Here is a 12,662-nt window from a genome sequence, read left to right as displayed (position 1 = left end):
GCTTCCCAGGCAGGGCTTGCATCTGGGTTGGTGCTCACCCGAGGGTCAGGGCTGGTCAAAACCTGCTCCAAAGTATGGGTTTGGCCAAACAGCCCCCGCAGACCCCACAGGCAGATGCAAATCTCTTTCTGGTGAAACACTTTTATTCTCCATCATCACACCACGTTTTCTGAATTCAATATTCTATGGCTCACCCTTGCCTTTGAGACACAGCAACCTGTGTGCCATCAGTGCCTCAAATGAGATAGAGGTGCAGCCGGGGGGCACAAAGAGGTTACAAGGTCTCTGCAACACAGGGAGACTTTACAAAACTTGGAGGTGTGTGGCTAAGTACAAATCCTCATTTTCTCCCCACAGCACCAATAATCCAAACACCGTGATCATTTACTCACTAAGGGTAAATCAGCAGGAACATTTGGACAGCAAGACCATCTTCAGACAGTTTGTGGACTTGCAGGAATTCACCCAGCAGACCCAGCAGAGACTGCAGCTGAGCAGATGGGACCACTGAGGGAAAATCTTTCCAAGGAGCAGAGAAAGCAACAAGGTGACCAAAATCTTTGGGACAACATGGGAAGGTCATGCACCAGACTGCCTGTCTGTACCCTGAGCCCCAGCCCCTTCAGCCCTCATCCTGCTTTAGGGAAGGATAGTCTCTGAAGATGCTCTCAGGTCAGGACCATCACTGCACAGGAGCCAGGCAGGGCTGGTGCCTTGGCATGGCCTGTTTTGAGCAGATTATCAAACCTGAGAAGTTAACCATGGTTATTTTATGGCTCATCAGCCTCTAATCAGGAATATAATGATGGTATTTTGAGGTCCCTGTACATACAGATCTAGCAGAAGCCCTCCTGTAGCAGTTTTTAACAGACCTTTCCCTTCATCTCTCTGGAAACAGACTACCCAGCTGAGCCCTGCAGAAAGTACACAGGCTCGAAGCAGCTTCATATTAGCAGAAGACATGCAAATTCAGTACAGTTCTTCTGCTCACTGAGATCATTGCAACTGTGATTCTCTCAATGACAGGCTTGTAAAATCCACACACTTATGGAAAAACACATGGTGATGATCCACCATAACCTAAAAATAATTTTTGATTTTTTTTTTTTTAAATAAATTTTGCATCAGTATCCTGAGTAGGCTGTGTGCATTCCAGCATCTAATGCAGCCTTCAAGCAGCACCACTGTCCTGCAAAGGTTCTGTGCCTAGCAGGAATGGCCAAGGACAGAACATGGCAGCAAGAGTGTGTGGAGGGCCAAGATCCAGCTCCACAGCAGGGTCAGTCCCCCAAGTCATCTCTAAGCCCAGAAACAAGGATGGAGAAATCTCTTGGCATGTAGGATCAGAGACTTGGGGGATCTCAAGTGCTTTTGTGATCACCACTGTCCTCCTCCTTCCCACAAGTACAAGGGCAAAGCTGACAGCCAGGCATTGCAGTGGAGAGCCTTTCTTGTCTGTAATATGTTGCCTATTACAGACGTGAGCTACGTGAATATCCTTAGAGACCTAAAACCTTGCAATTAGCTTTGTTAGTCATTTTCTCCTGGAGTGATTTTAAGGCAGTTTATACCCGTGGAAACACAGGGTAGGTCTCCCCACAGCTACCCAGCACCTGTGCCAGTTTTGCTCAAGCTGAACAGGAGCAGTTCAGCTGCACGGGCCTCTCAGCCTTGTGCTGGAAGAGAGCAAACCCCTCCTGGCATCGCAGGGCGACACTGCCTGTCCCCACAGGGACCCAGCGAGAGCGTGCACAGGGCACTGAGGCGCGGACCCAAATCCAGGGCTGGTGCTGTTTCACGCTCTCAGCACTCCTGTGCACTGCCTGGCGTGGTGGGGCCATCCCAGCTCTACTAGAGCTTTGCTCTGCCAAAAAACTCCAGCTCAGATTTTCGAAAGCTGAAATCTCAGAGCTGTTTACTGCCCCTCGGTGACTAACCAACCGCTAAACGCAGTCTACCAGCAGGCAAGCTCCCTCTGCTACCACCAAACAGATAAATGCATCATTGCATCCCTCCTCCTTGTCCCAGAGGCCTTGCTAACTCCCGAGCCCAATTTAATGAGGGAAAGGTGCTGAGTTACAGGCTGGTGGCTCACACACACACTGTGCCAATTCAGCGCTGCACAGGGCCGCACCGAAACCCATTTCCATGTTATGCCATGCCTGACGGTGTAATCGCAATGGGCTTTGCTTAGCTGATGAGAAACACCAGGTCCCGTGACAGTCCCTGGCACAGGTCCCCTTCAGAAACCCGCCAGGGAGCAGTGTGCCACCACACAGGCAGCACAGCCCCTTTCCAAAGGGGCTTAGTGTCCACCCACCCAGGGCTTTGCAGGCGGCTCTCAGCACCTGCTACAATTACCATTTATAAGGCGTTGATCGCTCCAGCATCTGAGGGCCCCCACTTGTAACACCAGGGCCCATGAAGAGATGGAAGCAGGAGATGTTATTCATTTTGACAAGTCCCACTTGACAAGGCAGCCTGACTTTCTGTACGGGCTGCTGCTGCTCCCAAGTTATCTGCCAAACCAGCGTCAAGCAAATCACATTGCCGTGACCTGACAAGGAGATGACAAGGGCTCGGGAACCAGCCAAATTCAGGCAGAGCCGTGCCCCTGCTGGGGCAGCTGGACCAGCCTGGATGCTCACCCACCCCCTGCCCCCACCATGGGCAGAGCACACACTGCCCACACCAGCACAAAGCCTGAACTCTGCCAAACGACATCCCTCACCGCACTGGGAGTGCTGGGCCAAATGCCTCGGACACCATCTGGCTCAGGGCAGCTGTGTTTTATCAGCTCTGCTCAGGAGTGGCTGCTCTGCGTGTGCCTCTGCCTGTCTTGGACAAAAATGGTCAAAGATGCTCCACTGAAAAATCTTCAACCAAGCCAGCTGCAGCAGCCTCCCCATCATATCAACACTGCCATGCCATAAGCAGCCGGAAGCGTTAACGGTTATCCTCCCTCCTCCTCTTTAGCTTGTTTTAAGTGAGGAGAGAGGAATTCATATTGAAACAAGGTACAGTGAGAACTCCCCTGGTATTTCTCCCTAAGGCAAGTCAGGCCAAACGGGAGCCCTGCACAATCAGAACAGGGGAGTAAGCCTTGCCAGGTTAACCAAAGTATAAAAAACTTACACTCATACAAACTCAGAGAACATCCCTGAAGGCAGATGAAAAACAGAAACAGAGCCAGGAAACAAGAAATTTCAAAATTATATTGATCTTTATGCTTTGGGCCACAACATGCCCACTGTCCTGGTGGTCAGGAAGAAAGTTTCTGCTGGGAGGCTGGTTCAGAAAACACCACCGAGAGCACCCTGATCTGCCTGGGTTGGGGTGTGTCCCCCCCTTCCAGACACAAGGTCTAGCAGCTGACCATGTTGCATATCTGTATGTGGGCCTTGCTTGGGATGCAGGGAGGAAGAAACTTCTTGGAACTAGGTGTTTCAACCCTCGTTTGGGATGGGATGTTTTGGCACCTCTGACAATGTTTTTGTGACTCCCTGATATGGCTGTGAAGGCAGAGCAGTACTTACAGATTAAAAGCACCACTGAAATCCCAGATGCTGCTGCTATCAGCAAGAGGTGGGTGCCCAGCACCCAGGGCTGGCACATGGCTTGCCTTCCCCACTGTACAGCTGGCCCAATACACCCAAGTCCTCTCGCCAAAGACCCCAGTCTAACCTGCGTCCTGTTTTTGTGGCTGGCAATGCTGAGGCTCTTAGCTTGGCGTTCAAACTGTCACCCCATAACTCATTCACAGGATGAGTGGACTCTGTCTGGCCTTGTATGAAGCTGCTGACTAAGACAACAACAGGAGTGAACAGCTTTAAAGTGGAGTTACTCATGAACGTAGGCAGCTCCGATGGTGAAAGCAAACACCAGCTGGCATCAAAGCCTGACACTAAGAAATTCACACCCAGCACACTTCATTGTCTCTTGAACTTCTTACTGTATAATAGAGAAAACAAACAAAAACGTATGAGTCCTGCTTACAAGACAGCAGTGCTTTGAGAAAGCTTGGGGCAGAAGAAAGGTGTCTTCGCACCGGTGCTGTGGAAACACAACTGAAAGACACCCCACAATCTCAGGGATGAGATAGAGCAGAAAGTGCTCACCATTATGGGATTTCACAGGTCAGCCTTAAAATGCTAGCTTCTAGCAACATTCCCAAACTGATGTCCTATCTAAACTCTGGTGTTATCCACCCAAGAAACTGCCAGAATTCTGCCCTTGAAAAAGCACTCCTGTAAAAGATACAATGTTTGACACTTTAAAGATTTCAATCCTTGTCACCTTTCTCCTCAGGCCTCCTTCACACATCTGCAGAAGTCATTTCCACATTATGGTGGCTAACAGGGCAAAGAGTACAGACAAGCACCACTCCCCTTTCCATGGGGTGGCACACTGGCTCTCTGTGCTGCAGGGACCTGATCCCTGCCTGGCTTCCAAAAGCAAATGCCACCCTGCAGCCCCTTCTCCACTCATGGCCCAGCAATGGGCTCCACAGCAGCCACTCCTGTCCCCACGCCAGCAGCCTGATTCCCTGTGGGCCCACGCTGGCACCCACACAAGTTCTTCAGCAGTGAAACACTTTTTCAAAGTATGCATACTTACTCGATGAACAGACTCAAAATATAACCAGGAATTTGAAGTTGGCAAAGCAAGACAGAGCCCAAACTTCTGAATGCATGGTGCACAGTAATGCCCTAATACAAACTCAGCAAAAATCAGTAGAGATAAAGGAAAAAGAAACTTAATGAGAATCTACTTGATATACAGAACATGTATCTATATATTCTAAAATATATAACATATATAATTTATTCTATAATATATATTTGATCAGAGCAACCGGCATCAGTCTGGTATATTAATGCATGTAGTAATGGCGATTCTGGAATGCAGTGACAAGAGTTTCAGTCTCTAGAGAGATCACAGTGTCTGTCAAAACAGTATTTTTTTGCACACAGACTCAAACCAGAAAGAAAAACCCCTTAAAACAAAGACGTGAATAAATGAAACTTAAAACAAAGACCTGCAGAATGAATGCTGAAAGAGCAAATTCAAGACTAAAGCAACATGCAGATTCTTTTGCAATTTCATATTTCAAGAAAACCCATCAGAAATTCCATCCATTTCAAACAAGTTTGTAGCCCACCACCTGATGAGATGAGAGCGAAGCCCCCCTTCCTTTATGTTAACACAGTTCATGGAGAAAAGGAGAGAGACCTGGGGAAATAGTAACATGACTAATATATATACTTGGATCAGGCATTAATACATAATGTCTTCTGATCTCCAGCAACATGATCATTCATGCAAAAAAATCAAGTCGTCTATAAACATGTCATGTCTTCAAAAACATAAATATTAATGCAGAATTCAGTGCATTTCAGAACTCATTGTTTTGATTGGAATGTGAGGAATGAGCCAGCCAGAAGTGGATTAAAGCCAATTATAGTAACTAATTGCCATTATGTTGTGGGAAAACGCTGGCCATAGCCCTTGCTTGAGGTTGGAATACATACAGAAGCAACTTTCACTGGCATTTTATAGCTGTAGCAATCTAGGAGAAACCAAGATGAATAGAATTTACTTCTTTTGATAGAGTTAATGAAAGGCTGATGTTTGAACTTTAACAATTTTAAGAAGTTTGATCTGTGTTCTTTTTTTCAAATCAAGGCTGTTTAAGAACTGCAAGATCTTTTTCATTAAAAAACATTAGCATAATTACAAATAAAGGAAGGTTACCTTGACAGAATCCCAACACCTCTGATTTTCATTAGCAGACATTTAAGCAGGCAATGCTGCCTTGCTTTGAGAATGAAAGCTTAGCCTGGTGTTTCACAAAAAACACATCTGTGTACACATTTCCAACTCAAATGGCCCCAGTGGCAACAGACAAGTTCAGAAGCCATTTGAAGCAAATAAAGAGATGGAAAAAGCAACTCCTGAGCCTGCCAGACAGAGCAAACATCACCTCTGCACTTTTAGTGCTATAATGGCACCTATAACATCAAGTAGATTTCAAGTCTTTCGTAAAGAGGCATTAGTTTCATCTCCTCCTAAAGCAAGATTTTTGGAAGGCGACCCAGTTCAGTGGCAGTTTGAGACCCGAGTAGCAGCCTGTCTGCCTTTCCAACACGCACCGCTGCCAATTCCAGCCACGCGAAGGGACACGGCACTACTGCTTTGGCGTGTGCTGTAACAGCACTGGCTTGCTGGAGACTGGGAGCACTGGAGGTTTTGGAGAGAGCTCAACGCAAGAGCAGTAGGAGTCGAGCCTCCCAGTCGCGGAGGTCTGCTCATGTGGCCTGTGGACAGGAGCCCCAAAGTAGGCTTGTTACATTAGCACGGAACCGAACCCACTAGTCTCTTCCTTTAGCAGCACTACTGGAAGCAAAAGGAGGAATATCAAGTTTTATTGTGTACTGACTTCATCTGACAGAGAGGGAACTAACACGGATTTGTTCCCTTCATGTTGCTCAGTTTGTCTGTTTTCTTCCTTTTCTGTACACTGTGCCCTACCTTGTGCAGGGGCAGGGGCTGTTCACCGCTAGGTACATCCCTCTAGTGACAGGACTTGCTAGTGATTTGACTTTTTGGGCCTTCTGCCCCACCACAAGAAAGACAATTACAACAAACCTAGGCTCTAACATTACCCCAGTTCCAAGTTATTGTACTGATATTTTAGCAGGAATAAGTGAAACTTTATGAGAACAGCATGAACATCTGATGCCTCTCAAAGCTTCAGTGCCAAACAAATCATCACCTTCTGCTGACACAAAAACCTCTTCTGATGTTTTCATGCCACTAACTCTGTGTGAAATGATCAAGATGGCAGAAATGAGCCTGCTCCGAAACTGTAAACTGTGCAAAGAGTTTTAGTTTAGCTTTACCCAAATTGCTTTGTCCATTGCAATTAAGGAGGTGCCAAGTATTGTCTTAAATGGTATTTGCTGCCCCATGTTTTCATTATATAAATCATCTCCCCCCTCAGACAGCAAACTTTCTACTGTGCATGTTGGCTTTTTCTTTGGCAAGGAAGATGGCATAGTTCTCTGGGAATAACATTTGTTGTTTTTTAGCAATGTTGTCTTTAGCAACACTTAAAAAAAATAATTTCTGTCATCCAAACAACCCTAGTGAGGCTCTGTTTGAATTAACTTTAGAAAAAAAAAATCACAATCTTTCCATTAAATTATTGGAACTATTTTTCCTGGGATTTGTTCTTTTCTTGAAGTATAAAGGAAGAGATTAGAACTTAAGAGTTGAAGAGCAAGCAAAAAAAAAGAAGATGAATGGGAGGAAGACTTAGGAATGCTCTTTTGGAGAGCCTGTCATTTAAAAAGAACCACAACACCAGCTTTAAAAACAAAAATGAAAATCTAAAAAAGCCGTGACAGAGTGAAGGAAGGCTAAATAAATAAATAACAAGGCCACTGTTAGCAAATCACCATTAACTGCAGCTTCCGGGGTCCAGAAAATACAGGTAGCTGGGAAATACCACTCCAGAGCCAGTAGCAAAGGTAAAGCTTTACCCACAGTTATTACCTGCTCTTCCCATACAAGATACACCATCCCAAACACCTTCACTTAGCGCGACTTTTATGACATTTGTTAATATGTAAAATAAAAACAGGAGGAAAGGTAATGGAAGTCCAAGAGAAGAGGACAAGTGCCATTTGTGTATGCAACATAAGCAGCCCCCATCCTCACCAACGTCAACTTACTCCCAGGAAGGATAAATCTCAACACCAGGCACCTCCTGATCTGCAGCGGATAGGATAACTTGTCAAGGACCCCAATGTATAGTCCTTTGCAAAGGGACAGACATGCAAATATACCACCACAGCAAAAGTCTCTGGCCTTTGGGTCAGGCCACAACAAAAACAACGCAGGAGCAACACCAGAAACGGAATATGCAAACTGAGTGTGAAGTCACTATTAAGTCTCTGTCCTCAAGAAATATTTTTAAAAGGAAGAGATGAAACAAGGAGACTTATAAAGAACTACATTTATTTTTGTTTACAGCAGATATCATAAATAAAGCTAAAACAATTTTCCACTGTGTGCAAAATACAGAATTTCCATGTGAAAATTTAAATACAGCGTTAAAAACTATTTAATAAAAATATTCAGTTAAGATTATAAAGTAAAACGAAGACAGATGATTTAGGAGGAGAAGGACAGAATCCTCAAAGTCCAGGAAGAGCTAGGAAGACTCTGCAACAGAGCGTAAAAACACAGCAACAGGAAGTGGTTTGAAATGACAGACCTTTATGTCATGACCTTCATCTCACATCATGCTAAGCTTTGCAACAAGACACCTTAGCCCTGAAATACGCAGGAAGTCATGTCCTAACCATTTCTGCAGGAAGTGACGCTTAAAATAGAGGTTTCTGTGTGAGCACAGTGTGGGGATTTCAAAGCTGTCACGACGTTTTAGGATACCCACACAAATAAATACTGTTGCTTTAGTCACACAAACGTGGGGTCAGCAAGACGAGGAGTGTGGGGCTCTGACCCCGAGCTCATGGGCATTCCTGGCAGAGGCCTATGAAATGGGGCAAGTGGCAGAGCATGCTCGGCCACCCCTGAAAACTGCTGCTCAGATCAACTCCTGAACTCCTTTGCAAGGGAGCCTCAGCAGGGTAGGCTGTGTCACGGCCATGTCAAACAAAACCTTAGTGCATTTGCTTGTCAGATTGAGCCCTTGGTTCTTGTTTGGATTTGTTTCCCATTCTGGATTATCAACATGCGATTACACACACTGGAACTGATGTAAAAAAAATACATAGGAAATAATCCCACAAATTTGTCATGGAGAATTGTGGCAATGTCTCATGCAGCAAGAAACAATCCATTCATCAGAGTGGCAAATGGGGCCTAGTCGGTTAGTTAACCAAACAATTCAAACCAAAGCACTCCAGTTATACAAACTTGGCATTCCGGTATTACAGACTGAGAATAGCGCGCACACCTACCGCTGTTAGGCCTGCCCATTCTGCTACTTGGGGCACAAGACTGGAACCTGCATCGCTTTGGCCACTTTTGACAGAACCCTTTTGTATTGGACTTTGCCAGTATGAAATGCTTAGGAAACACTACAGCTCTCAAGCATTGTTTGCTCACTGCATATTTGTGCTTAATGGAAATAGGTGACCAAGTGCTAACCGGGGGAATCAGGTAGCTGATCTTGTCCTGACCTTATTTTAAACCTTTCCTTCAATACTGTGAAGGAAGTAAGGCTTTAACTAGTTCTTGCAAATAACAGTTTACTTGCCTAGCTTACCTTAAAGGCACAAGGAAATGTACATGCACAGACACAGGAAAAAACATTCCCTACAGACAGCACAGATGTCACCTTTTCTAGAACCGTGAACTCAGCAACAGGTTAAATGATCATGCCAAAGCTTGCATCCATTAATATACCAGACACACACAGTTTGCTCCAAAAGTCTTAAAAAAGGCGCAATAAAATGCTGTCAAACAGTGTTAGTCACACAATTTGGGAACTGGCAAGCGGAAAAAAATCACCTGAGAGCAGAAAGGCTTCAGCCAGTGAGCGGGTGCAGCACCGGAATGATGAATTGGACTAAAAGCAACAAGGGAGATTGACAGACAAGACAGCAGGGAAAAAAAACACAGATCTTAACTTGGTTGTGTAAGAAAGCAACAGAACTTGGTTGTATAAGAAAGATTATGTTGGCACAAAGAAGAAATGGCCAAAATGAAAATACCTTTTTTCATTGCATCATGAATGAGGACAAACAGGTTTGAATCTTACTAGCAGAGTATCAATGTGAGGAGATTAAAAAGAAAGTCTATCAATTAGACTGATACCTATAGAAAACCTTGAATTACCTGCAAAATCCCAGTGGATTATGCGGTGTAATTAGGATACCTCAGGAAAATGCTTTCAGCATGCATGTTCCTGAATTTTGTTTTGGGAGTGTAGGGATTTTATTCCCTACAACATAAATATATATAAAGCAAATATGATGATTTAAATTTTATTTTAATTTTTAAACTTTCTACTTGTAAGATTCATTTGATTTAAATTCTTTGAACATCAGAGATTTTCAAGTTTCTTACTGTATCACCACTTTCTGCAAGTTTAGCATTACACTCAGCTGAAAAGCAGAAAATATCCTGTAGTAAACAGCAGGAGAAAATTTCAGGAAAAAGTGTTTCTAAAGACTGTGCTGAAATCAAAATTGATGGCAAGCCAAATTTTAAAACTTTACTCCTGTGTTGCAGGAGTAACACAGTAAATTGCACTGCAGGTTTTTTACTTTTAGGGTGAAACAATTACTACCATTAGCAAACAATTAAAAAGTATACAGTGTTCCAAAGTAGGTGGTTGGGTTTTGTTTCTTTTAAAATGCTATAAAAAAGTACAGATACATTTCTTAACACACATACAGATGTCCACCATATTACTGTAATTGTCAGTGTCCAGTCAATTATCTAGCAAAGTTTTGCTGAACACGTTTGAGTGTTAATGGAAAGTCATTTCAAACAAATGCTACCTTATACCTAAACAATTTTCTTCAAGTGTTTTTTCAAGTTCTGTATGTATGCTTAACACATTTCTCCCAAAATACATAACTTTAAAATGTGAAAAATCTTTATCATTGTAGTTTGAAGAAAGTCAAACTATCTAGAAGAAAACTCCAGTTTGTCATTTATTTTAAGCAGAAGACACATTTCTTTTTAACACCTAAGAAACAAAACAATTGAAATAATCTTTTTCCAAATTATGTTTTAAAAAAAAATTCAAAAAAACTGCCAGCCCATAAGCATCACAGTCATTTAAGACCACTGGAAGGTGAATCTGAACTTTGGTGCTAGCTGAACACAACATTATTTCCTATTATTTAAGCCATATTCTTTTTGCTAGGTATAAATGTTACAGATGCTTTTAATTTTAGGCTATACATATTACCATGTTTATGTATTTACCTATTTCCTGGTGAAATTCTGAATTTAAACATTTGAGAGGCAGGGAGCATGCTTACCTCACTGGCTAACTAGGCTGAAAGTAATCAGAATTTGGGATGTTGGTGTCTCCTTGCCATTAAATACCTTATTTAACCTGTCCCGACATCTTCTGATTAAGTAGGCCTTGTTGAGAGACATCTGAAAGAAATTTACTTAACAGCTGCTACAGATAATGGAATTTCACCTTTCTGCCATCCGCTTCACACACTGAAATGAATTAAATACCCAACTTGTATTTTTTAAAAATTCCAAAAGACAACAGGAGCAGTGACTACCCAGAGGCACAACAGCAGTGACTGCAATTACAGATCAGTGCTCCATCACCTGACATTCCTCCAATCAGCCACCTAATGAGGAAGCCTCGACTTGAGGAGTAAGTCAGGTCTAATTACAGTTTCAATCAAGCCTTCACTCTACTAAGATTTGCTCTTCAAATTTATTTCAAAACAACTTCAATAAATTAGTAGTACAGATTATTCCTGCCATCAAGAAAGGGTATCTATCACATGTCAGAAATGTAAAAGGCATGAGTCAATTAAATACATTATTTATTTTTTTAAAAAAAACATATTCATGCAAGTTATAAACCTCATTAACGCAGAGCAAAGATGAAAGCAAGGAAAAAAAAAAAAGCTATGCGCCATATTCAGGTTTCAAAACCCAGTCATTTGTCATAAATACTCCCCAAACATCTGAAAGAACATATATTCTTTCTTGGTCCAACAAAAAAAAAGGGGGGGGGGGGCAGGGCACAAGGAGAAGACCCTTGTATAGCTCTGATCACAGGATAAAATGGGGGAACTTACAAAATATCCTTCATCTGTCTCCAGGTTCTGGAAATGTGTCTGGACACTGCCCTTCATGCTCTAACATACAGTACATTTTACATTGAAAGTTCTGATTGCACCTCGTTTATATCAAAAGGAATCCACTGTTCGTTCAAATCACACAAGTAATTGCATGAAAATGAAAAACAACAAATGAACAAAAGCCCTCAAGAAAATAGCCAGGCTGTTAATTTTGAAAATCTGAAAGGCACAACTGAGCAAGACATGTAGAAGAATTTAAACCCTATAGAATTTTTTCACCCATTCAAGCACATTTTCAAGTGATAGCTCTGCTTCCCGGTACATATGAGTAAGTACCTCTAGAAGAGCACAGAGGAATGGCACACCAAGGCTCAAGAGTTCGTACAAGTAGGTATAGTTATATGCATTGTCCCTGAAATGAAGATTGGTAGCGTGCAGAAAACCATGCATCCAGTTAGACAGGCGTCTGGGAATGTCAAGCAGATCCCTTGTCACCCGAAGGGGCCAGCTTAGCGTGCCCCTAAAGAAGGAAGTCAGGATACCTGGGGACCTGTCCTCTGGACTGCTAGCAGTAGACAAAGTGCTTTCTGAGGTGTTTGCTGAGGGTTTGGCTTCCTCTTTCTTCCATGTTTCTGTTGCCTCCTTATACAAAACATTAAAGAAAACACAACGTTAAATATACTTCTGAAAACGGCAAGGTTCAGCTCCTGCTACCTTTTCCAAGTTTTTATATATGCTGTCATCTCCAATTGCTCTGAAGTTTAACTTCACATTCTATAGGAAAAGCTGATTTCCATTGAGAACCAGACTATAAATATGCCAATTTCACAGAACCAGGAGGTT

At 43.1% G+C, this 12,662-nt stretch overlaps 1 protein-coding gene across 3 annotated transcripts in view; it reads right to left on the bottom strand.

Annotated features, from left to right (window-relative positions):
* Positions 1-12,662, bottom strand: part of MICAL2 (microtubule associated monooxygenase, calponin and LIM domain containing 2) — a gene marked incomplete at both ends in the record, with an annotated part of 99,340 nt that overhangs the window by 35,419 nt on the left and 51,259 nt on the right. For all 3 annotated transcript variants that reach the window (XM_084263858.1, XM_084263859.1, XM_084263860.1), the window contains one exon: positions 12,362-12,461. In XM_084263858.1, the coding sequence (XP_084119984.1) occupies positions 12,362-12,461 (100 nt within the window). The remainder of the gene's footprint in view (positions 1-12,361; positions 12,462-12,662) is intronic.

This window comes from Gallinula chloropus (genome assembly GCF_964237585.1).
Source record: "Gallinula chloropus genome assembly, chromosome: 4".
NCBI classification, from domain to species: Eukaryota; Metazoa; Chordata; class Aves; order Gruiformes; family Rallidae; genus Gallinula; species Gallinula chloropus.
Note: the sequence above shows the minus strand (reverse complement) of the source record. Positions and strands in the feature narration are given on the sequence as shown.